Source organism: Mixophyes fleayi, chromosome 9 (assembly GCF_038048845.1).
Source record: "Mixophyes fleayi isolate aMixFle1 chromosome 9, aMixFle1.hap1, whole genome shotgun sequence".
NCBI classification, from domain to species: domain Eukaryota; kingdom Metazoa; phylum Chordata; class Amphibia; order Anura; family Limnodynastidae; genus Mixophyes; species Mixophyes fleayi.
Window position 1 is genome coordinate 66,130,578 of NC_134410.1, and position 25,504 is coordinate 66,156,081.

At 37.9% G+C, this 25,504-nt stretch overlaps 1 protein-coding gene across 3 annotated transcripts; it reads left to right on the forward strand.

Moving 5' to 3' along the window:
* Window positions 1–335: 335 nt before the first annotated feature.
* Window positions 336–25,120, forward strand: SLC7A3 (solute carrier family 7 member 3). 3 transcript variants are annotated; one of them, XM_075184485.1, is made up of 12 exons: window positions 336–438; window positions 14,300–14,687; window positions 15,752–15,910; window positions 17,596–17,767; window positions 17,931–18,043; window positions 19,236–19,458; window positions 20,110–20,249; window positions 20,797–20,899; window positions 21,022–21,233; window positions 21,326–21,492; window positions 22,157–22,265; window positions 23,122–25,120. In XM_075184485.1, the coding sequence occupies exons 2-12, from the start codon at window positions 14,318–14,320 to the stop codon at window positions 23,256–23,258; spliced, it is 1,905 nt and encodes a 634-aa protein (XP_075040586.1). In that variant the 5' UTR covers window positions 336–438; window positions 14,300–14,317; the 3' UTR covers window positions 23,259–25,120. The 3 variants fall into 3 exon arrangements, with proteins under 3 accessions (XP_075040586.1, XP_075040588.1, XP_075040587.1); XM_075184487.1 differs by having other exon boundaries at window positions 341–446; window positions 14,307–14,687; XM_075184486.1 differs by lacking the exon at window positions 336–438 and adding an exon at window positions 8,613–8,708.
* Window positions 25,121–25,504: the final 384 nt, after the last annotated feature.

The window sequence follows — 25,504 nt, forward strand, 5'->3', positions numbered from 1 at the left end:
AAATTCAGATAATGTATCACACACATTTCTTGTGGGAGCTGCTCTTGGTCATCGTTACTGTGTCTCTGCCATAACTATGGTGCACTTTCTAAGACAGGGAAACAGATGATGGCTATTATGTGTGTAAGGGACGTCAGTATATTTGTAGAATTAAAAAAAACAAATGTCTTTTTATCTTTTAAATCAGCCCCCGGTATGTTGTCCTCGTGTGTAAGGAGGGGTGTGTGTAAGGAGGGGTGTGTGTAAGGAGGTGTGTGTGTAAGGTGTGCTGGTACCACTGTGTTATAGGACATAGTTTACGTAGTTGCTGTTCTGTGGAAGTGCCCCCCCTGCTTGGGGCTCGGTGACGTCAGGGTATAAGCAGCGCTCTGCTCGGCAGGCTCCATTCATTGGCAGAGCTGAGCGGGAAACCTACAGGAGGGACTTGCTGTACCGGGGGTAAGTGTGTGTCTTCTCCTGGTAACTCCTCAGCCCATATCTCGGATCGTCTCCCGGTAATCGGAGCACGGGGTGGGGAGATGTTATAGTAATGTCCTGTTCTCGTAGTACCAAGGTGCCAGGATAGTGGCTCGGAGTTATCGCTACACCAGCTCTAGTACAAATATAGGCTGAGCATATTGCCCTAAACTTGTACCCATAAAAGGCACTGGCTGGCTGGGTGTCTTTCGGGACTAACGACGTGACACAACTCCGGGCTGTGCTGGTATAGTCCCAGTGTCTGCGACAAACACTGGTATACAAGTTATATAGTATACTACATGGGGAGAAAGTGCCACCGCATATGGCTTAAACTAAATATACTGCTTCCTAAGAGTCACCCTCAAACTTTACAATTACCTGGGAGTTGGGTGACTCTTAGCTGTGACTGGTCCCATAGTGGTCTTGTCTCCTTTCCTTGCTGTTACTGGTCTCTCAGACTCTGTAGCTGCTAACTTATATCATGTGAGTGGGGGCAAGTCATTTCTGGCTGAGTGCCCTCGTCCTGACGTGGCATCACACAGTTTGGGAACACGTTTTGTGAGAACAAGTCTTACATAATATTTATTTGAGACTGGCAGAAACACCAGCATTGGAGCATCTTTGGGATGCCTGCTGGAAAATCAAACCAAAAACTGTTCTAATTAGGGTGTGTCATAAGGAGGGGAACATAATGAGAATTATTATATTGCATAATATGTACAGTGATTGAAAAACATTTCATTTTAATGCCCATTTGTAATATTATTCCTGGCGACAAGCGATATAAAGAGGGAAGGCTGTAATTTCCTACGTGTCTCGCAAGGATTTATGCCCCCACTTCTTTCTGCACTTTCCCTGTTAACATGAAATAATGATGATGGATGAATTCATTCTTCCAGACACAATTATAAATGAGATTCTGTTTCCTTTATGCTGCCCCTTTATCCAATCTAACTAGCAGCTGTCCCGGATATATTCCGATGTAATTAAGGCTGTTGACGATGATGGAATTTCTGCGTTAACATTTGCATCTACTTCCCATCTTACGCTGGGTTTCAAAATGTATTTATCCCACAGACCTGCAAAAAACATAATTTGAACTTTCCATTGTTGCAATAGTTCTTATACTATTAAATGTAGATCTTTAAATCCCTATATATATATATCTACCTTATTCATATTTTACAATGCACCAAAACACGTGAAAAATAATAAGGTTTTTATTTGTTGGAAGTTAACTTGAGCTTGTAGTTTGTGGGATCTATAAATTGTAATGCTGCATCTGATTGTCTTTGCCAATGTTTGTTTATATTGCATATTGCGGCGCGGAAAAACAACTACAGTTAATACGGTAATTTGTAGCTGGATTTCAGCTCGCGGCTCAGGGAGCTGCGAGCTGAAATCCAGCGAGTAAATTACCGTATTAACTGTTATTACGGTAATCGTGCGCGGGCCGCCGGATTTTCGCCCCATAGAGTTGACGTGGGGACTAAATGACAGTTGTGAATCAAGGATTACACCTAGGCAACGAGCTTGCGGGGTGGGATTTATGGTCATGTTATCAACAGAAATAGAAATGTGAGGCAGGAAGCTTCTGTTTTTGGGTGGGAATATTATTAATTCAGTTTTTGAAAGATTGAGTTTGAGTTGGCGAGAAGACATCCAAGATGAAATGGCAGAAAGACAGTCAGCAACGCGAGACAACACAGATGGTGAAAGATCAGGAGAGGATAGATAAATTTGTGTATCCTCCGCATAGAGATGATACTGAAATCCAAAGGAGCCTATTAGTTTTCCAAGAGAAGTGGTGTAGATAGAGAATAGGAGAGGACCTAGGACTGAGCCTTGTGGTACTCCAACTGATAAAGGAAGCAGAGCAGAGGTGGATCCAGAGAAATTAACACTGAAAGAGCGATTAGATAGGTAGGATGAGAACCAGGAAAGGACAGTGCCTTCAAGACCTAGGGATTGTAGCGTTTGAATGAGGAGAGAGTGGTCAACAGTGTCAAATGCAGCAGAGAGATCCAGGAGAATTATAGGAGAGTAATGGTTATTACTTTTTGCTGTGATCAAATCATTGACAACCTTGGTCAGCGCAGTCTCTGTGGAGTGTTGAGAGCGAAAGCCTGACTGAGAGGATCCAATAGGTTGTTTGCTGTAAGAAAGTGTGTGAGGCGAGTGTAGGCAATTCTCTCGAGAAGCTTGGAGGGGCTTGGGAGATGGGGCGGTAATTTACGAGAGAGTTAGGGTCAGAATTCTGCCAATCAATAATAGGCAGTTTCATCTTTTATAGCAACACAAGCCTTTTATTTTTATTTTTTTAAATCTGTTTATCCTTCACAATGTTTAGTATCCACAACAAATGAAGGTGATGTTTTAAGCATTGTGTTTTGTTTAGACTTCAGGGGTTGCATGGAAATATTCTGGTGCTCTTTCCAGGAAGAGGATATAATTTTTTTGAACATTGTTGATATTAAACGTTACAAATGTATCTCGGAAACAGCACACAGACAACTCCCTCTCTGTCTGCCTGGTACTAGACAAGAACTGGTTCAAACCTTCCAAAGTATGCATCAAATGCTTCACACATGTATGATTCACCTGCATGGGGTATGTCTGTGTATAAAAGCATAGAAAAGAACATAATGTTTCAGTCCCTCTTCCTGTATGCAGCATTTGTCACCAATGTTTAATGAAAAATTGTACATCATCTGAACTTCCTGCTTATTTGTATGGAGCACATTTTGGGGCATATTCAATTCCGATCCCGATTTGCAGGATCGCGCCAGAACGGGCGCGAACCTAATCCGCGGTACCGCAATAACGTGGAAATCTGCGTTCTTGCGGTACCGTATTACCGGCAGTACTGCGCATTTTCCGCGGTAATGCGCGTTACCGCGGATCGGATCGGAATTGAATATGCCCCTTTATGTTTAATCTTCTTTCTTTTCTGTTACTTGCAACAGTTGGCCTACCTGCTTATTAAAAAAAATACTCTTTACAGTTTGTTGTACTCATGCACTTACTATAACTTGTTAAACATAATCTTCTTAATGTAAATTCTTGAATTTTTATGCCAGATTGTTTTTTTTTTTGTTTTTTTTGACAGATTTTTTTCTATAGCAGTGATAGCAAATCTGATAGACTTCAGAAGCAGCATGGTGCTGCACTCTAGCCTTTAAAAGGGTCTCGCATTACAATTAACCTCAGTAATAAGTTAAAACAATATATTAAATCAAAGAAACATCTTTAGCTGTAAAAACATATCAACAGGCATTTTAAACAAATGTTAAAAGCTATAACATATCTGACAACGAAGCAGGAATTAGCTGGTGGCCGCAAGTCAAGGCTCAGAGGGCTGCCTGTTGCCCATCACTGTTTTATAGAGTAGTGTTGGAATATCTTTATCATAAACAAACAGTTAATTTGTTGGTGTAGTTCAGCTGTACTTAGTGTGGATGACACAATGTAAAGCTCCATAGTAATATTCACAGGAACAAATGTCAGCAGCAGTGTAAGGCTGAATACACACTTCAGAAAATTTCTCCAGATGTGATATCATTAACAAAGTCCCGATCAGCATGCCGATTCATATGTACATACTATACACGTTTAACCTTCAGATCAGTGCTCTTCTGTCATAACCATCAACTGAAAAGATCGTAACTTTGTAAACTCTGTATGTACTCACGACCAGCAGTGTAGGCAGATCTCTATACACTGCAGAATATGCCTGGCATTGTTCCATAGTTTCTAGAGATTTTTTAGTCTGTTTATAAAATCAAGTGAAGCGATACACAGTACTTTGGTACAATAAAACACGATCGTTGGAGTGTACACACTAATGCGATATAGGACCTAACAGTCGTTTATTGTGTGATTGGCACGATAATCTGGTGAGAAACCTGTAGTGTGTACTCAGCCTAATACTGTGCTGCAGCTTAATGCTTTATCACATATGGGGGCATATTTAAGAAAGCACGACGGTGCTCTTACCGTGAAATCAAGGTCCCTCTGTGTCCTCCGCATATTTATGAAAGGTGCATTGCTATCTGCTGCTTTGCACTCCTCTTCGTTTTTGGGAGCAGTCACCATTCAACAGTATGGTGACTGCTCCTGGCCGCAATCTAACAAGTTCCGAAAAAACACTTTTTTTCGGAAACTTGTCTTGATGTACGCCAGCTGAAGCTGACGTACTTTATCATAATTGTCAGATTTCAGTGCTGTCAGCTCTGCTCAGAAGAGCAGAGCTGGACAGCGCATGTGTGGAGGGATCACATGATCCCTCCCTGTCACTCACCGCTCTCTCTGCAACTATAGTTGCAGAGACAGAGAGGGGATGTTTTTTTTGCGCATGTACAGTTTTTCGAACTGCACATGCGCAGTTCCAGAGTAAAGAAAAATGTAGAACACCTGGAGGAGATCCTGAGACGGCGCGTCCCGAAGAAGGGGGGTAAGTGTGATTTTTTTTTTTTTTATTTTTTTTATTTTATTTTTTATTTTTTTTATTTTATTTTTATTGATTTATTTTTTTAGCACAGAAACAGCAGTTTATCGGAACTGCTGTTTCTGTGATCCGTTTTTAATAAATTTGAGAAATAGTTCAATCCTTATCCATGCGATAAGGATTGATAACTATTTTTCATTTTTGCTGATGATTGATAAATGTGCCCCATGATGAGATAAATAATGGGCTTGCTTTCCTGATAAATTCATTATTGGGGAATCTGCAAAAAAATAATTGAGCTTTTTTACTGCCAGATATTATTCAAACTGTAATAAGGTTAAAGAGTCCATAAGAATAGTGCAAGGTTTGAAGGAAACCTCTAACCCCATGAACAGGTACTATAGTTTATTTTAAAAATAAATGTCAAAATAGTCATAGTAACTAGATGCCCAGAATTCTGTTGGGGTAGGGGGAGGAAGAGACAAGAGATATGGACATTATCAGATATTTAACTAATGGTCATAGGCTATTTTTTTTCCCTTATGTAATACAGGTACTCCTCACTTAACGACCTACCCATTTATTGACCACTCGGATTTACGACCAGGTTTTTACAACCGGCACCTTGCCACTCATTAGCAGGGGAAATTGGTGCGCTAATGACCTTTGCCCTTGCGATGGGACATAGCCACACCCGTACTACCCGTGTAGTGCGGGAAGCAAACCACACTAACAGAATACTTTCTGAAACCTACACCTAGGACTTCCACTCGTACACCTACAGGTCCTTAGGTATCCTTGCTGTGATCTCCCTGGGCCCTCTTTGTTATAATTGTTGCTGTTTGTACAGCTTTACTGTACACGTTTGTTTTCTGTTATGCAAAGTAAAGCAAACTTATCAAAATACAGTTTTCTTTAGTCCATTTCTTCAATAAAAATGATTACAATACATGTAGGTGCATATTACAGTACTGTACTCAGCGACCAATTCGCTTAATGGGCTAGTCGTAGGATCGGAACTAGGTTGTTAAGTAAGTACCTGTATGTAAATTACTTTATTTTTCAAGGTGGTTCTATTGAAAATACTGCCTAGCTGTAGCAAGTTTTGTTATAGGAGTAAATCAACCTGTTATCTACTCTTATCCAAAGTATGTGATATTTCCATGGCAATAGTCATACAAATATTTCTTGTTTTGATGTTTACTTAACAGTGCAGGACCACTGGGCAGATGGTTGGGGTGTTTTTTTTTTTTGTTTTTTTTTTAGCTTTTTAAAATTTAAATAAGAAAAGAAAATTCAAAATTAATCTCAGAGCAAATCTTAACGGTTTACTTAAATTGGTATACACCTTATTTTTCACTGATGGAAACACAGGCCCTAATGAGCATATGTGACTGCCAACCCATTAATAAAATAAGCAACATTTTGATTGGAATTGGTTGTTAAAATGTTCATGAGCTGGTTTAAAGGCTTGTGACCCTTTACAAAGGCTAGTTCACACTTCGAAAGTGATTGTGTTTTACAAGTGGTGATTAGTAACAATTATTTATATAGCGCCAGCGCACCGCAGAACTTTACAGATGGGAAGAAATGCAGTAACAAACAAGACTGAGTATTACCAAACCAAGATGTTAGAGGGCCCTGATCATTATCTATACATTTACATTGACTGCACTGAACATGATAATTGTTGGGGTGAAAAATAGCATTAAAATTAGGGTAGTCTTTCACACAAGAACACAGGTCAGGGCACACTGTACCACAAAATGCTGCACAAAGCCTTATGGGTAAACTTATAAATAGGCGGTTTTGTAAAACTACCAACTCTGCTTTTTGCCATCAATATTTAAAACAGCAATTTTATTAAAGGCAAACCGTTTTAAATAAAGCCATTTAAAATAATGACTGCAAATCGCAGAGAATCAGCGATTTTTTTTTTTTATTTTTTTTTTTTATTTTTAACCACTGATTGATAAATGTACCCCCTTTAAAGTGTTACCAAGGTCTACAAAATATTAAGCAGAAGGGTTTTTCCATTCACTTCTATTTTGTTTAATCGTAACATTCATAACCTATATAGACAGCTAATACCATGGTAAAACGTTCAGGATGTGTAAAGAACTTTGTTCTGTCTTCATGTCCATCACTCCTTTCAAGGTTCATTAGATAACTTTACTTTGTGTTGACCCTGTCACTCACCAGGCGTCATGGTGCCTAACCGTTTTATCCTCCCTTTGCACGCATAAATGACTTTCGGACATTTTGTCTGTGTTCATTTTTTTATTTTTTTTTTTTCAGGCCAGAAATCTATAAATATGACCTGCTATATGTGTGTGTGTATCTATCTATCTATGCATATGTATAGCTGTGTGTATAATTTAGCATACAATATATTATATGCCAAGTTGTTTTCTCTTTGCTGAATCCAGTTAATACAATGTATTCTTCTGGTTTGTTCTTTAACTTTGTATTTTGTGTATTATCAAGGACATTAAAAGCTTAATTGTATCACAATTTTATTTTAATTATGGTTTTTCTTAACTATATTTTACACAGTTCTGTTACTTACTGATTTTGACTTGTGTTTAGTGAACATATAATTTCATTTTGGTGGCTGTCATACTGCCTCCTGTCACATTTGATCCAGAAGATCTAGGACATCCATGTGATGACTGTCTTGTTCTTTTGATCCCGTTTCCTTGGATACTCAGAATTGAGCAGTGTCTGGCTTTTGATTTATTTTTTAATTTGTGTCTGAACTTCCTTATTAACGGAGCTCTGGTTCCCTACACTAGGGGCTATACTGATGTGATAAAGTGATAACTGCCTTATGTTTGGTTGTTTTGCTTTCAATTGTTTACACATGCGCTGGGAAGATGGGTAAGTAGTGCAGAAAGAATGGATAGGTGTGACTGAGCACTTGGTAGAAAAAAATGTTTGTCTCTATTGCATGAAGTATTGCTTTGTTTAAATCAAGTGCTATGAATTATTTTTAAAATAAAAACTGCATAGCTTTTATCAGAGAGAATCCTGCTATAGAATGCTCATGTTGTGATATCTGACGGTACCGGGCATCTTGTGTGGCCCCAAGACGACCACAGTGTCTAACACTGATCTTCAAATAGTTAGGATCCTTGTTCTGTTAATTAAAAATAATAAAAAAAACAAAAAAAAAAGGATTGTAAAATGGCCAGTATCAACCTGGTGTATGTGGTCATCTTCTAACCACATTACCAGGCTCCATTGACACAGAAAGTGATCTAACGTAGCCTGTGCGCTGATGAATGGCTCCATCTCATCCAGTGGCAGGATCACAATATATGTGTCGAACTCTAGGGGTTTCCAGAGACAGCATTATTAAAATAAACTACTTAACTTTTAAATTAAATCCTTCTCATAGAGAGAAGGGAACATATCTTGTAGAGATCTCCTGTATCTCGAACAGTCCACTAGATGGCGATGCTGACCACTGTAAGATCTCTTCACAAACAGAGGATGGGATCACAACAAGGAGAACATCTGCCTGAGTGAACCTGGAAAAGCGACAGGTGAGAGGAGGTATCAAGGATCCAGGGAAGGGGGAGTGTAATGGAGCGCATCCAATGACCCAGAGCCACCACAGTTTATAACTGATAAGTACCTACGTGCTGCGACACGCCGGGAGGTAGTTCAGGCAGCACTCTGCTTTATCTAGTAGTCATTTCCACAGAGGGAGCATCAGACTCTGAGCAGGGACCCGCTTCTCCTTTCAGTGCGGCTACAACACCAGCATCCGCTGCAGGGAAGTACCGCCGCGTAGCAGGTACGTGAGGCAGAAATGGGGGTAGGCATGGTCTCCGGAGGAAAAGGAGTACAACTTACAGGTCCTAGTGCCAGTCCCGGGGGAATGGGGGCTGCTCAAACACAGCAGTACTGCACATGTCAGCAGAGCGCTCTGCGCCGTTGGGTTCCGCGGGTCCAGAGACACTAGGAGCTCCCTCCTCATGCAGGACCAGGTACAGCATGCAGAGGCAGCAGTGCCGTGGTCAGCAGCGCAGGAGCCCGCAAAGGCGGTCAGAGTCCTTCAGACGTCGTCCATACGGTACTCTGCTAAGTCGGCCAGTAGTAGGACAATACAGAGGCTGGCAGTGGTACAGGCCATTCATTCAACGAGAAGACACCATGGTTGATTTGGCGGCAACAACAACATTTAATGTAGAGCCGGATTCTGGGGGAGAAATAAGTTCTTCGTGGCCTTTTTGGTACTTGCCAATTGTTTGGAGTAAGCTTTAAATGTGAATACATGGTTTCCATAATTACTATATACATCATCTAGCTCTCTGATTACTTTTTTGTGCAAAAAAAAATAAAAAATCATGTCTTCACATAAAGCCAATGAGTACAGCTGCAGTAAATATTTGTTTGGTTATATACATTTTAGCAAAGGAAACTTATTTAAAGTTGCTTGCTAACTCTGATTTTCACCCTGCTCCCATCATTTTACTGAATGATGCCACTATCTGCACCCTGAGAGCTGCCCTATGTATATCCGTATAATCAATAATAAAGTGGGTGTCTGCAGCAGCCGATGTGACTGCTGTTTATTATGGACATTACATTGCTTCTGTTTTGATTATTTGCATACCTGTTTCCAGTGTGCTAGATGAGTATATTTCCCTTCTGTTATCCATTTAATATTTGACCATGAGGAGTAATTAGTGTTCCCTATCTATACTGATAAATTGCCACTGCTTAAGTGATCGGTTTTACTGTCTCTAATTAACTTCTGCCTTATTGCTGCTAAGGGTATTTATTCCAGTTGGCATAAGGAAGCTATTACTTCACTGAACAGGAAAATGCCCTCATAGCCTTACAGGAGCTTAGCATGTCTCTATAGTTTGGGATATAATTCTTTGAACAAATCATGCATCAGTTAGCAGCTTTGTAACCTGGCAGTTTCTGCCACTGAGCTCTCGGAGGCAGGATGAGGCGCACATGAAGGATTTGTGTATGGCTACTTATTTCTATCTATAATTCACACACTAATATATATATATATATATATATTATAGAGAGTGAGAGATGATGGCAAGCAGCCCTTGACATATTAGTAAATGAGGAGTTATAAGCACTTTGTCTACTTTACGTCTGGTGTTGATCTTTGTAGATTTGCATATTTTATTTTTTTTTACTTTAGTTTTAATACTGCATAACTTAAGTTTGGAGGTCCACCTGATCCAGCAAACCCCTTGATGTCTGTGACTGTCCAGCAATGCTCTGCTTGCTAGTGGATTTTTTTTCACATGGGCAGTAGTTGTGAATTAACAACATGCTGGTAGTAGAAGCAAGGAGCATCTTTTGGACCACAGCAAATATCAGACGCAGTGGCTATTGGATCAGGTGGAACACTGGGCCTCGGGCAAGTAATATACTGGAATAATTTGTAAGTTAAGGGAAGTCTTTGAAAAGTGAATTTTAAGTTTGGGTTGAGCTAACTGGATCTTTCCAAATTTAATTGGATGTTATTGGGTGCTAATTGGGATTCATGTAGTTTGGACTTAGTGTTCATCCAGATTTTTGTACCTGTATGCCTCTGCTGTAATTGGCAGGTCAGAACAAAGCACTGTAAGAACACGTAAGCCCAATTTTCTGACATTTGTATTCCATCTCAACAGCAGCGACATGCATGTACTTGGATCTGTAGTATTTTTTAGAGGACTTTGCTCATGTTGCAATCCATTTGGTGTGAGTAAATGTTGAAAAAGCTCATCTGCTGCTAAAAGAAACATAAAGTGAGTGGTGTGCAGTGCAGTCCTCAACATATGTCCTAACTTTCAAACCTCTACTAGGGCTATAAACCTTCGTTAAATTACCATGGCTTCTATAGATGGGACAGGGGTTAATAGCAACCTCTGACGGGGACACAATGTGAAGGGAAAGTGGCAAGTAAGTTGCACAAATAGGCAATGGTTTGGTTTTTTGAGTCCCTTTTATAAAAGTCAACAGCCTTTGTGGAATCTTAGAAAACTGTAACCGTAGTGTATTACCGTATATACTCGTGTATAAGCCGAGTTCTTCAGCACATTTTTTTATGCTGAAAAAGCCCCCCTCGGCTTATACACGGGTGAACTTACCTGGTCTCTGTTCCCTCAGCTCTTCAGTTCCGCAGTGGAACGCATGTGCGTTCCACCGTCAGGAAGTTCGGCACAAATGCCGAACTTCCTGTCATTGGAACGCACATGCGTTCCACTGTGGAACTGAAGAGCTGAGGGAACGGAGACCAGGTAAGTTCATTCTCTCTCCCTCACTCGCTCCCTCCCTCCCTCTCTCCCCCTCCAATATTAAGATAACGTTATTTCCCTATTCTTTGGGGGTGAATTTCAGATATGGCATTTTCTGGGTCTCATAATACATTATTATTCAGGATACCGTACATTATGATGTCTCGCAAAGTAGTTGATGGTTCTAATTTATACAATTCATTTATAAAACAGTTTTTTCAAATTAAATCAATAAAGTAGAGTACCATGCTTACAAATCAGGGGGTGTGGAAATATTAATGCACACATATATAAAGATATTTATTTACAGTGTCCCCCTGCACCCCATATTGAAATGTGTCAGGGCTTCACTAAAATGGCAAGCTTATATCAGGACCATAAAGCCATATTTATTGAGCAGTTGTGAAAAAATGGCAAACTGTGTATTTTTTTTTTTAAATTGATGCTGGGTGTCACACCTACAAGACCACGTTCAAAATCAGTCCTGCTTTTTCTAGATATGCTCCCGAAGCTGGTTGTTTTCATGCCTGCTTTCTGCAAGATAGGGGACAGATAGCATGCCAAAAAGATTTAGCTTCGTATCAACTCTGTGTTTCAGGAATAATAGTTCAATAATTTCTTCTGTGTACCAAGAAATATTCTCTGATTAATTTTTAAAGAAAGAAAGGTGCATATGTCCAAAGAACTAGTCAGATTAAAAATACATGAATCATTCAGTAGCTAATCAATCAAAAACACATGATATAAAAATGTGTAAAATAAAAATGCATATACAGATGTAAATAAAAAACATAATAATGAATAAATCTACAAAAATTACCAGTAGCTGCTGCATTTCCCACCCTAGGCTTATACTCGAGTCAATAAAATTTCCCAGTTTTTTTAGGTAAAATTAGGTGCCTCGGCTTATATTCGGGTCGACTTATACTCGAGTATATACGGTACTTTAAATATTGACATAAGTGGGGTGCGTCAAATACATAATTCCACTCCATCAGTCATTGTAATGCCACATTTACCCCTTACTGGACAGACGTACTACTAACAGATAAAAATTAAAGTATTATTGATTCCTATGCAAAACAAACATTTTGTGTTCTGTGATATATGTGCTTAGCTATGTTAGTGCTGTGTTCATTAGGTAAATATCATTCATGTACACAAGTCTTCCATTTCTAATTTCCTAAACTCAAGTCATAACGTGTTTTTAAGGACAGTCTAGGGGAGTGAAGATTCCTTCCATTGCTCATCTTAAATGTTATGGATTAGGCTTGTAGCAAACTTTGACATGTCATTTATATTCTGTATTCCCAAGCCCCCATCAATAACTATTGATCCTCCTGTAGTTATCACAAAGCATTAGGAGAAATAGTTGTGCTGGAAGGAATTGCTTTTCATGTGAGGGAAAAAAATGCATCCTGAGAATTTGACAAAGAACATAGATCATGAGTAATTATTGCCACAACAAAAATGACAATCTTGACCTTTGCAGTGATTTTCACACAACCTGTAGAATATTAGCACAGTAATCTGAACTAGTGATGTCTGTTCTTCTCCAGTATATATAATAGGTTGTTTTTAAAAGTGATGATTGGATTGTTTAGTTTGTGCCTTAATTAATGCGGGTTAGTACAGTCCATACACTCTTTGTGTATTGATTATAGTTAAATTTTTTTAAACTTATGTTTTTCTTTAAAAATGTCCATTGTAAATAATACTAATCTTTGCGGTACTGGAGGCGCAATTAAAAGTCCTTCCCAACTGTCAAAGATGCATCCAGGGGTCTCAGATCTGTGCTGGATGTGCAGCTCAGGGGCCGGGACACCTCTACACATGTGGTGGAACTCTCCCAGATTTGTCCCCTTTTGGCTCAAGGTATAGGAACTCTCTGTAAAAATTGTAGCTTGTCCTGTTCCTTTCGGCCAAGCTTCTGGGTACTTAAGCTCTCGAGTATACCAATCACTCACTATAAGAAATCTCTTCATAGACATCTAAGTAATGCTGTCAAACTGATAATACCTATTCATTGGAGGTCCCCTGTTCCCTCTACCTTGAAGGAGTGGACAGAAAAAAAAAAATTATGTTTACATGGCCATGGATGACTTCTATGTCCAGTTCAGACTGTTTTACAGATTTCCCAGCAATCTGGCTTAGATAGATGGATAGAATTTAAAGATTCCTCAGAGCTCCACTCCCTGATAGAGCAGTAGGACATTCTAGGCTCCTGGGAGTTCCCAATTTCACTACTATGGTGTTGGCTGACGGGCCTTGGACGGTCTGTTACTACTACATGTTTTAACATTTTGCATACATATAGCTTTTCTGGTGCATACCCCTGAGGATCACCAACCTCCTCCACCCTCTTCAGTACCTTCCTCTCTCCCCACTGTTCGTTTACCAAGAAAATGTCAAGATTATACTTTTATCTTGTCTTTTTTCATAACCAGTGATTACAATTTTTGTATACACATACTTTGTATCCTTACTTATTGAAAAGGTGTCCATACAGTGCCATCCATCCACCCAGTACAACCTGTCAGAACCAGATATCTACAAAAACAGACTTAGATCCTCCGCACTCTCCATGTACAGACTGGGTGCAAGAGGGGGTTGCCCACATTGTATAGACAAAAAACAGGGATACTCTGCACTCTCCAAACACATAATTAATGTACTAAATTAAAAACAGAATGTTAGTTCCACATATTACAATATATGTTAAGCTGACCAGATATGTATCAGTCTTGACTACATGGTTTTGGCTAAATATAATGGATATAGCAGGTAAGCTCATAGAGGGCACGGCGCCATACTGTCCGATGTGGCTGTCATTAAACCAGAGTACCAGTTGGCATCTGAACAGTGCTGCGATTTGTGGCCAGTTAGCTCTAAAACAAGCTAATTGAATGGGAAAATTGCAGCCTGTATGACCTTACATTATTGAAAGAGGAGCCGAGGCCCACAATAACTGTAAAAGATAAGGCATTCACCTGTATTGAAATGTTATTACCTAGAAAGTTTTATATATGTTTGGCCTTTATTATCTCTGTAAGAAGTGAAGGTGTTAAAAATTATGGGACTACTGAAACTTTCTGCAACATTTAACATGTTGTGTGTTTTTATGTTTTTGAAGGAACAAGACATTGAAAAGATGATTTGTGGAGGATTTACAGAATTTGGAAAGAAATTGATCCGTAGGAGGGTTATAGATGATGGCAATGAAGAAACATGCTTTGCCCGATGCCTGACCACATTAGATCTTATTGCCCTGGGGGTTGGCAGCACACTAGGAGCTGGTGTATATGTTCTGGCTGGTGAAGTTGCAAAAGAGAAAGCAGGGCCTGCTATAGTCCTTTGTTTTCTTGCTTCTGCCCTTGCCTCCGTGCTGGCTGGTTTATGCTATGCAGAATTTGGAGCAAGGGTCCCCAAGACTGGTTCAGCCTATCTGTACAGCTACGTCACTGTTGGAGAGATCTGGGCATTCACAACTGGATGGAATTTAATCCTTTCTTATGTATTGGGTAAGTTGGTTTTTTTTTTTCTTCTGAACTCTGTACAAAAATATTATGTTTTGGCAGCTTTTTTTTTTTTCTAACCTGTTGCAGTTCTGAAGTTGTTTAATTGCCATATGGCATTTCCACATGCTGATTTATGTGAGAATCTACATAAACAAGTCAGTCCTAGATGACTTTGGGTGCTCTTATTGTTCAACATTTCATAAATATTATTAAATTCCTACAGGGGATCTTTCTATATCTTGTACCAGTAATCATTATCTCCTTTCCCATGAAGAATTAGTCATATGAGCAGTCCCTACAAGCGCTCATGTGTATACACATACACCACACATTCAGCAATAAAATGTGCTCCAACCTTTTACAGTTATTAAATTGTTCTACTTAAGTCCCTGATAATGTTTCCATTTAATTAATGGTGAATATGGAGAAATGCATCTTATAAAACTAGATGATTGTTTTATTGGAGAATGAGAGTTGGCAGATTGTCCTCAGGCCTTTGCTAAATTAGCGGGCTTTCCACCAGACATGTAGAGGTGTGCTCGTGACTCACTTTCCTTTGCAGACCTGCATTTTTCGCCACTTAGATCATTGGTGACGTAGCTTAGTAAAGTATTTTAATCACTTAATATGAAAATTGTTCTTAAATTTTCTTAGGGATAGAATACCTAAAGATCGGTCTTAAATAAGCTTCAAACACAAGGAAAATACATCCAAGGCAGTTAATCTTAATAATTTCTTCTGTAACATTTCCTTTTGCCATGCTCCGTCATATAATACTTGTGGAGAAGGCTGTAATTAAACATAAAGCTTTTCCTTGTGTGTTTTAACAAGCCGAATTGTGTTTTTTTTTTGTTTTTTTTGTTTGTTTTTTTTTGTTAATAATTAACAATAATATAATAATGGTTTTAGTTAGTCTGATCCCTGCGGTCTCCTTTTTAAAGATTTACTGATCAATATTGTAGTTTGGCATATTTTAAAAGTTAGGTGAACAGCGGCAGGAAAGGGCTGAATAAAAAAATAAATAAAACCTTGATCCTAACATTCAGAGGTTCTATTTCTCGACTCAGGTACTGCCAGTGTGGCGAGAGCATGGAGCTCTACCTTTGACGATATAATAGGCAATCACATCAGCAATTTCTTCAAAGACAGAATATCTATCAAAGTGGAAAATGTCCTGGCAGATTATCCAGATTTCTTTGCTCTTATTCTTGTTTTCCTGCTAACAGGTGGGTGTTTAATTAAAGTGTGTGTATTTTTATTATATAATTTTCTTTTCTTTTTACGACGACCGTTGCATGGACCATACAAGAGGCAGCAGTTGCATCCATAGGCATGCCCCTGGTAATCGTAGCCTGTAATTGTGTGTCAGGAACAGACTACAGCACATTTGCATTTTATATAGAAGACCCACTGGCAGCCAACATCCTGTTAGTGTATATTGTATAACGAGATACATTAGGTTTAATAGAAATAATGACCTCATTAAGCTAATAAATGTTCCCTTTTATACTAGATTCTGGACAATGCATTTGGGCAATCTAATGACTAAAATTGTGCTGTGTGGATTGTGAGCGCCTTTTTGTTGATGGCAGGTCTATTCATGCATCACAGTGCCCTTTTGTTGGTGTTTGGGCAAAATATCAAATACCGATGAGTACTCTGGGATCATACAATGAAGTATTTTAATCAACTTTTGCAAATGAATTAAAAAAATAGTGTTGGTCAGTGCACGTAGACATTTTGTAGGTGTTTAAAAGTGCATCTCTTTACTTAACCAGTTTAACACTGAAGGCCTCTACTAGGCCACAAGATGATCATCATCAGCATTTATTTCTATATTGCCAGCAAATTCTGTAACTCTTTACAATTGGGAACAAACAGTAATAAGACAATGCTGGGTAATACATACACACAGAGAAGGAGGGCCATGCTCAAAGGCTTATAATATATGGAATGGATTTGAGTCCACCTTTGTACACTTGGGGGGAGGTATTCAATTGGGCGCCAAAAAAAAAAAATTCCCGCCGCGTTAAAATAAATAAATAAAGATATCGCCTGCGGGTTTTTAACTAGAAACAGTCGCTATAGCAGTTAACGCAGCGTGAAAACTTGTGCAATTCAATTGAAAAAGAGGGAATGCTGCCCCTGCGCTTTAATCATTGTGTTTGCGAGTTTTTAGGGGAGTGAAGGAGTTTTAACGCTGTCATGTAGAACACAAAAAAAAGTATTTGCATACATTTTCATAAATTTTATTGCATTACACAACCATTCTAGTTGATAATATCTACATTACAGTACTTTCTTTAGCATATTTTTTTATTTAACTATTTTTTACTATAGAATCATCTATACCATGTCAAAACACATTAGTACAAACATATTTGTACTAAAAACATACATAAATATATTTATTTAGTGATTCTTTGTAAAAAAAAAAAAAAAAATTCCATTTTTTTTTTTTTTTAAACAAGAAAATCAACTTTTACATGTGTGGCATTTTTTCCCCCTCATTATTACATGATTTCAAATAGTTTTCAGAGGTTCTTTATTTTTATCACACCCCAAAAAGAGGTGCAAGATAAAACCGCATATTGGCCTGTTTAATGCGCCGCGTAAAAAAACAATTGAATTGCTTTTAACGCAGCTGCCTCTTGCACACCCTATACTTTCAATAGACCTTCTACTGGAGCTCGAGAGGACCGTTTGTTAAAAAAAAAATATCGTTAAAAATGGAATTGAATCGCGGGTAAAGTTAACCTGCTCGAAAATGATATTTTTATTTATTTTTGGATTTTTTTTAACCTGCAGGCTATACTTTTTTCCCGATGTTTTGTTGCATTCATTATATATTGTCCTTTTATCTAATGTGGCATATTTTTAATTAACGTGTGCTCTCTCTTTTACTCTCCAGTGCTTTTGGCTGTTGGAGTGAGTGAGTCTGCACTGGTTAATAAAATCTTCACTGCTATCAATCTGCTGGTGTTGGCCTTTGTCATCTTGTCTGGCTTTCTGAAAGGTGATATCAAGAACTGGAAGCTCACTCCAGAGGATTATAATTTCACTTCACCTAACATCTCTGGCAGGTAAGGATGCTGTCTAGGCTGTAAAATCGGCAGCTAGTGTATGACAACCGACCTGTAATTTTTCTGTGTGAGAGCTCAGAAGAGCTCTGCTTTAAAAGGCACATTTTAATAATGCTATTCAGAAAATGCATTTTTTTTTGACCATTGTATGTTGTTTTTGCAGTTCAGAAGCATTTGGTTCTGGGGGTTTTGCTCCTTTCGGTTTCGGTGGCATTGTGTCTGGGGCTGCTGCCTGCTTTTATGCATTTGTTGGATTTGACTGCATTGCCACCACAGGTAATAATGCTGCAAGCACGGATGCCTTATGTGTAACTGATCACACTGTTTTCCAATTTATTATGCCCACGTCTATAAACTTGAACATATGATAACTTCTTAATGAGACACTCTCCTAGTTTATTAACTTTGCTGGAGTCTAAAATTTGAAATCCCATTTTGTGACTCAATGTATACAAATTCTACCTATATATTATGGCTTTTATGTGTTTCATAAATACTTACTTTGGTAAAAAAATGATGATTTTTTTCTGTTTAATTGTCCTTTTCCTTGTACATGCAAAAGAGATGGCAGGTTTAGGAGAATTATAAATAGGCTTCTGCCACTGTGTGTTGTAAGGAAATATTAACTGTAGTAGTTACATTTTCTGACTGTATTAACACTATGGGGGAGATTCAGCTGACAATATGGCTCACGGACACCGTGCTGCGCACACTGCCGGCAATTACGGTAGAAAGCTCCACTGCGAAGTGTCTCGCGATCGTTCCGGAAACACTTTGTAGCTAATTGAATCTTCACTTATGAAATAGATTTATCTTTATTTGATGTTTTAAGAAGCTAGCGTGTTTTAGTTTATTTTTGTTTGTTTTTTTAAAAAAAAAATGTGATTTGAAAACAATTCACTTTTTAAAATGCATACATGAAGGTGAGTCAATGCATATATAGAGGAGCGTAAATGTAAGAAATTATATTATTGATCACATATCGGTTTCAATATTTCTGTGTGCCACATTTTCAATAGTGTGTTCGCTAAATAAAAACATTGTACACTCTTGTCTTCAGGGTTGTGCAATGTTCATTTTACTCCTGTTTGTTTGGAAACAGGAATATGATGATAACTTCCTGTGCCTGGAACCTGACCAGCCCATCAATGCACTTTTTCCTTACTAGTGCAGAGTATTTCACAATAGTTCTGAGCTCACAGGATTTTTTTTTTTTTTACTTTGTTTTACCTTTTAACTTGATTAGCATAATGATTTTTATTAATAGGAAAGAATAGTGAACTTGGGGTTTTTCAACCTAAGAGATCCATTATGATTTGCTTTTTGCTCTGCTTCATAATTTCACTGCAGCAGCTGAACAGTAACAGATCAATGCATACTTCGGTACAGACCTACTGATATTGAGCAGTGCTGACAATTGGGCTTAATTTGACCTCTGTCTCAAAAGTCTTAAATGTTTATTTTCCAGGTGAAGAAGCCAAGAACCCCCAGCGTTCCATTCCTATCGGCATCATAGTATCTCTCCTTGTGTGCTTTGTGGCCTATTTTGGAGTGTCTGCAGCTCTTACACTCATGATGCCATACTACTTACTGAAGAAAGACAGCCCCCTCCCTGAAGCATTCAGATACGTGGGTTGGGTACCAGCTCGTTACGTTGTCTCTGTTGGGTCTCTATGTGCCCTCTCAACTAGGTAAGGCTAGGGAAAAACACATTTACATGCTGTGTATAGCTAGAGAGATGTTGGCAGTGGAAATAGTCTGTGATAAATTACTTCAGTACACTCTTAAAACCAACCAAACAGGCCATGTAAAAACAGCAAAGAACCTGCATAGTTTGCAGCCAGCGACTAAAAAGTTGCTGCATTGGTTGAAATACTCAATTAGCTAGAATAATTTCAAGTATTTCCTTTTTTAAGATTACTGTGAACTAATTGCTCTTGTTAGGAATCCTTCTATTTAGATTTATAGATTCTTATAATTACGCTATTGCACGCAAATGTTTTGGGCCTATGGCGTTTCGGAATTTCAGTTTCTTCTTCCCTTTTTATATAGCTTTGCACATTAAACGTGTCTGCTCTCACCAAGATTATGGGATAGAGCGCATTCTGGTCCAATTATAAATGAAGTTAATTTTAAGTATATTAACAATGGTATTCACGTGTGAATTTTCTGTAAGTGTTGGATTGTGAATGGTGACTGCAAAAAATGTGAATGTCTACTGCAGCCCAGTTCTTGCATTACTACTGTGGTATAAGGCACGTGTTCAGTTAATGCTTTACAGATTACACTGTCTGTTCTAGATCTCATTTTACTTTTTTTTTTTTTTTTTTCCTTTTTTGCAGTTTGCTTGGTTCAATGTTTCCTATGCCCCGTGTGATCTATGCAATGGCTAAAGATGGCCTGCTGTTCAAGTTCCTTGCGAATGTCAGTAAGAGGACAAAGACTCCACTGATTGCCACCATTGTTTCTGGAGCTGTGTCAGGTATAAATGAGAAATTGTAACACTTGTCAAATTTGAGTGGTTTTAGCAATTACTGTGAATGTTGGTGTATTGACTCTTATTTACAATCAGCCAAACTTATTTGTTAAGCAATTGTGTAGTAGTCAGTCTCCACTGATAAGTGTGTGTGGTCTGTTTTTTGTTGTTTTTTTTTTGTTTTTTTTGAGTGGTCTAGGAATCTCTATTCCACTCTGTTCTGTTTGTTTTTAAGCCGGCAACTTTCACCTCACTTTTTTTTTTTTTTTTTTTTTTTTTTAAGGATGTCTGAAATGTTATTCATCATTAATCTTACACTAAATGGAGTTGTCTTGCCAGTTTAGACAGATATTGAAAACCGCTTTACTGCAATTCTAAATGATTAAAATGCTTGAGGTAGTCCATCAAACTTCATCTGAATTCTACAGGGAAATGGCTTGATATAAACCTGTGAAAAATGTGTACACCTCACTAAATTGTGCATACTAATGACCTATTTAGCTAGCATTAGCAGTCAGGTTTATCTGTATTTATATGTTTGCATGTCTTACAGCGATCATGGCTTTCTTCTTTGAGCTGAACGTTCTGGTGGAGTTGATGTCCATTGGTACGTTACTGGCATACTCCTTGGTGGCTGCCTGTGTCGTTATCCTGAGGTAAATGGTGTACTGTGACATTTTTAGCTGTGTGCTGATTGGGTATTATATTATCTACAGGTCACCATATATACAGCCTGACCTAGAACTAATTATCATAATGTTGGCTTTGGACTTATCAGGTACCAGCCAGATCAGCCGAATTCCTCTAGTAAGAACACTGAAATGGTGAAGCTGAATAATGACGATAATGAGAAAACAGACCTCGATCTCCAGGTCACCTCTGCCACAACTCCAAGCGATCCGTTCCACATCAAGCACCTTTTATTTCCCACCTGTAAAGTCCCCACCAAAGCATCAGGAAGCATTGTGTATGGCTGTGTCTCAGTAATTTGTAAGTGTGTTTCATTCTGCTGAAGGAAGTCACAGAAGATTTGTTTCCTGTTAGGACTGCTCCTTCATATCAAGTGTTTCTTTGTCTTACAGCGGTCTTGTTCATCTTCTTGTGTTTGATACTTACCCACAAACTTAGTGATATCCTCAGTGGAAGTCCCATCTGGATCTTTATCTTTAGCCTTCTGTCTGTGGGAGCTACTGCCATTACTATTGTCATCTGGAAACAACCAGAGAGTAATGCTCGTCTGTCATTTAAAGTAAGTGCCAGCATATTACTACTGTTAGAATTGTAGTTATGTTACTACAATAAATAAATTCTCGCTACTGAGATATTAGGAAACAAATAGTACATTGCTCACTGTTGCACAGGATTCCACCATCCTGCTTGTACATGACCAGATGAGATCAGAGATGGTGAATTTATATAATTGTTGATTTTTAAGTTGCAGCCTGTCACCGGGCGCACAGCAAGCCTTGGGGTATTGTTCTTCTTTTTATTATGCGTCATTGAAAAAAAGCTATTTGAAATAATCACCATCCCTTTGATCTGTACTATTAAACATGCAGACATAAGGTATTCTGCCCAGGTATCCTTGTCTGTCTTCATAATTGCATTTATTACCATGCTTTTTCAACATGTAAAATTAAAATGTTAGCCATAGATTTCAGTGGAACAGCCCTTTCCCCAGTGATAGAGCAATTATACATTATTACAAACACCGGTAATCTCTTTTTTCCATAATTTGTCAATTTAAAGTGCACCCTATGGTCATGTAGATCTTTTGTATAATTGTAGATATTAAAATAATTTTCCATGCATTTGCTCAATTGTTCTATTAGTCATCAGCAAAGCATGATTTTAAAGTTAAATTATCAGTTCAATGTCTCTTTAACCAACTTGTGTATTCATTTATCCAACAGGTGGCGGCACTCCCTCTACTTCCTCTATTTAGTGTATTTGTCAACCTTTATTTCATGATGCAACTTGAAGCTGGAACATGGATTCGATTTGCTGTGTGGATGGCTCTAGGTAAACTATTTAGTGCACTACTTTAATAAGGGTGACAAACTGATGAACATGGTCATATCTTAAGGTAAAAGCATATCATGATTGGTGTTTATCCTCACCATTCATGTGGAATCCAGGAATCCTGGCACTTGTTCTAAATAGAACTTTTATTACAAGGAGTACAGAGGTATGTGTAGGGGCATCCCTGTCATGAGGTTAGATTGTTTTGTCATGTAAAAAAAAAATACACTTACTGGGCTGTGTGCATGTGACCCGGCCCAGCCAGTCCCTCGCTCCATCCAGTATCTCTACACGGAGACTACAGGCATGGGGGTAGTGAGTGATCAGGGGAGATGCTTTCAGATCTGTTCTTGAGGACTGTCCCGGGTATGCGTACTAATCTATTAGTATTCTAAAGAGGATTTCTCATTAAATTTTAAATAATGTTTTTGTGCTGGGCTAAGTGTTCCATTTAGTGCTTTTGTAAGTATTGCTTTAAAATATGCTACTTTTTGTATTTGCAAAGTCAGTTTCTTGGCAGTACACATAAGGATTACAAGACTATATATCTGTTTAACAAATAACAATTAGAAAAATATATAATCTGGTATATCAAAAATATTTTAAATAGAAATAACATAACCTATATTTCTATTGAGTACAGTCATAACCTTTGTCATGAATTAGATATTGTCTTTATGATCCCATAAAAAAGAATATCTACTGAATCTATTCAATCATTTAGCAATAGGATAATTTAGCATAGGTTAAGATTGTAATACATGCATTGTACATAAATGCTGAGACATTGAACATTTGGTGTCGCAACCGGCCTACAAGCATAAAACTAACAATCTCTTTTTATTGCCTTTTTTAGGTTTTCTCATCTACTTCTGCTATGGCATTTGGAACAGCACTGAAGAGCAGAACACGAAAGGAAAGGGAAGTGTACTGAATAAAAAGCCCACATTTCCCATCTCTGATGCTGATGAACTTTCAGCAACTGTTGTTTGAGGACCATTACAACCCAGGCACATGTGGTGTTTTTTAAAAGCTGTAGCCATGCAAGCTTGGTGTGAAGCCTGCCACTGTCTTTGCAGCTTCAGTAATAATGTTATTTTTTTAGTGGGGGTGAGTTAACTAAATTGACCTGGCATTGCTCTGTGTGGCCCCAAAACAATTGTCCTGTCTGTTTATGATTATGTTGGCTAAAATGTACAGATCCCTTGTGAAATCCAAGAGTTCTGCATTGCAGCCAAACAACTGTTTCTTCAGTCTAGGTCCCCCCATGTGTGTATCTGAATAGACCACTGTTGGCTAACCTGTGACACTCCAGGTGTTGTGAAACTACAAGTCCCAGCATGCTTTGCCAATATATAGCATCTTATTGCTGGAAGGGTATGCCGAGACTTGTAGTTTCACAACACCTGGAGTGCCATAGGTTAGCCAACACTGGAATAGACTATGTTCCATGTTTGACCAGCCTGTCACATAAGAAAAGGCATACAGAATAAAAGGTTTTCAGTTTATCCTATAATGTTTAGATTTGTCAGTATGAACTCCCATTTAATTTGAGATGTTGTGCAGTTCCCTGTATTCCTCACACTGTATCAGTGTATATTGTGTTTGTTATCATCTGTTATCGTTGTACTGAAAAGATAAATACTAGTATAATGGCTTCAAGTACTGTGATGATAGGAATACACATGTTTTACTTGCTCAAAAACACCGTTCATTCACCTACAAAGAGCTGAAATTGTACTTGAAGACTTAGTGTTTACATATACAGGAAATATTTATTGTGTTTTATTAAGGTATATACTTTACTCCCTGCTTTAAATTCTAAAGCAAGTGGTGACCTAAGTGCTCAAAATGTTTTTTCTTATTTTTTTACTTTTTTAAAAATCTATTTATTAGACATTACTATTAACAACTTAGTTTTATATTGTGGAAGTATTTTATGTCCGAGTATGTTTTGCCCAGATTATTCCAGAGGAGACTGTTCTCCAAGGCAGAAGGTCCAGACCGTTTAAAATTACAAACTATTTATTTCCTTCATATTTCAATACTGGAATATGTTATTAATGAAAATGTATTTTATTTATTTTGGTTGCGCTGCCATGTTCAATTGTAAATAATACTTGGAGGTTATGTAAAATCATTTAAATTCCGAAATAAGTGTATGTTACAAAGGGTTTTGGCTTTTTAAAAATTATTTTAATTGCATCCTCCTAATTGTAAGATTGTGCTAGATGGGGGCTTAATGAACTCATGTACCCTTTCTGTACCCATGTACCCTTTCTGTAGTGTCGATATGTGGCATGGGAGCAGAAGGTTGTAACGGATTTTGACCAATGTCCACACACCCATCTTTGTGTATATATTAATATCTGTTTTTAACATTCGTTTTTGCTGGTGACAAAGATCAACACCAACTGAAGGTCAAAAACTAACTTATTAATTACAAATATTTTTTTGTTTTTATAAGCACCTAATGAATTGTTTTTCTTTTGTTAGAATAAAATGTTTTTGTTCTGATCTATTTAGGTTGCAGAAATAAGTATAGATTTTTATCTGGTTTGCATCCCTAAAGGGGGTGGCTTTCTTATTAATCTTTGTGCAGTAGACATTTGTTTTTAGGAGCCCCCACAAGGGAAATTGCATAATGAAGATTAAAGTGCAATGTAGTATGTTTGAAATGCAGTTATCCATAATTTAACTCTATAATTAATGTCCTGCTCCTTTTTTTTTATCTATAAATATAAATGTGTGTTTTATATTTGCACGCATGACGCTAATGTAGTGTGTGATGAAGGGGAGGATGAAATGTCCCTCCAAATGTATTTTTGTAAAAAAAATAAATGGCATTTTTTTTGTATTGTGCTTTTTTTTTTCTTTCTGTCAAACAATTACTTTACAACCATATGAGTTCAAAGAAAGTTACATGTGCAACATTGAGAAAGCAAATGACTCATTCTTTTAGAACCAATAGTTGCCTTTTTCACACTAGCCTGTTATAAGCAAAGCTCTGGTTGCCATATGGTTTTCAAATGGTAAGCAGTAGATTTTATTCAAATCTCAATGGAAAAATAAAAACTACATTTAATGTTGGAATATCTGTCAATGTATGTCTTGAATTTTCTTCACAAGTCTGCTAACATTATTTCTGTGTAATTCCCATAGTTGGATGTTTTGAACGCTATATGTTAAAGGTATAAAGAAATAATGTTAAAGAAAAACTAAAAGCAAATTCATGACAA

Coding starts and splice junctions, on each gene's coding strand:
- SLC7A3 (XM_075184485.1), top strand. CDS start 14,318: ATGATTTGTGGAGGATTTACAGAATTTGGAAAGAAATTGATCCGTAGG. Junction 19,459..20,109: donor CTATGTGCCCTCTCAACTAG/GTAAGGCTAGGG, acceptor CCTTTTTTGCAG/TTTGCTTGGTTCAATGTTTC. Junction 21,234..21,325: donor TGGCTGTGTCTCAGTAATTT/GTAAGTGTGTTT, acceptor TTTGTCTTACAG/CGGTCTTGTTCATCTTCTTG.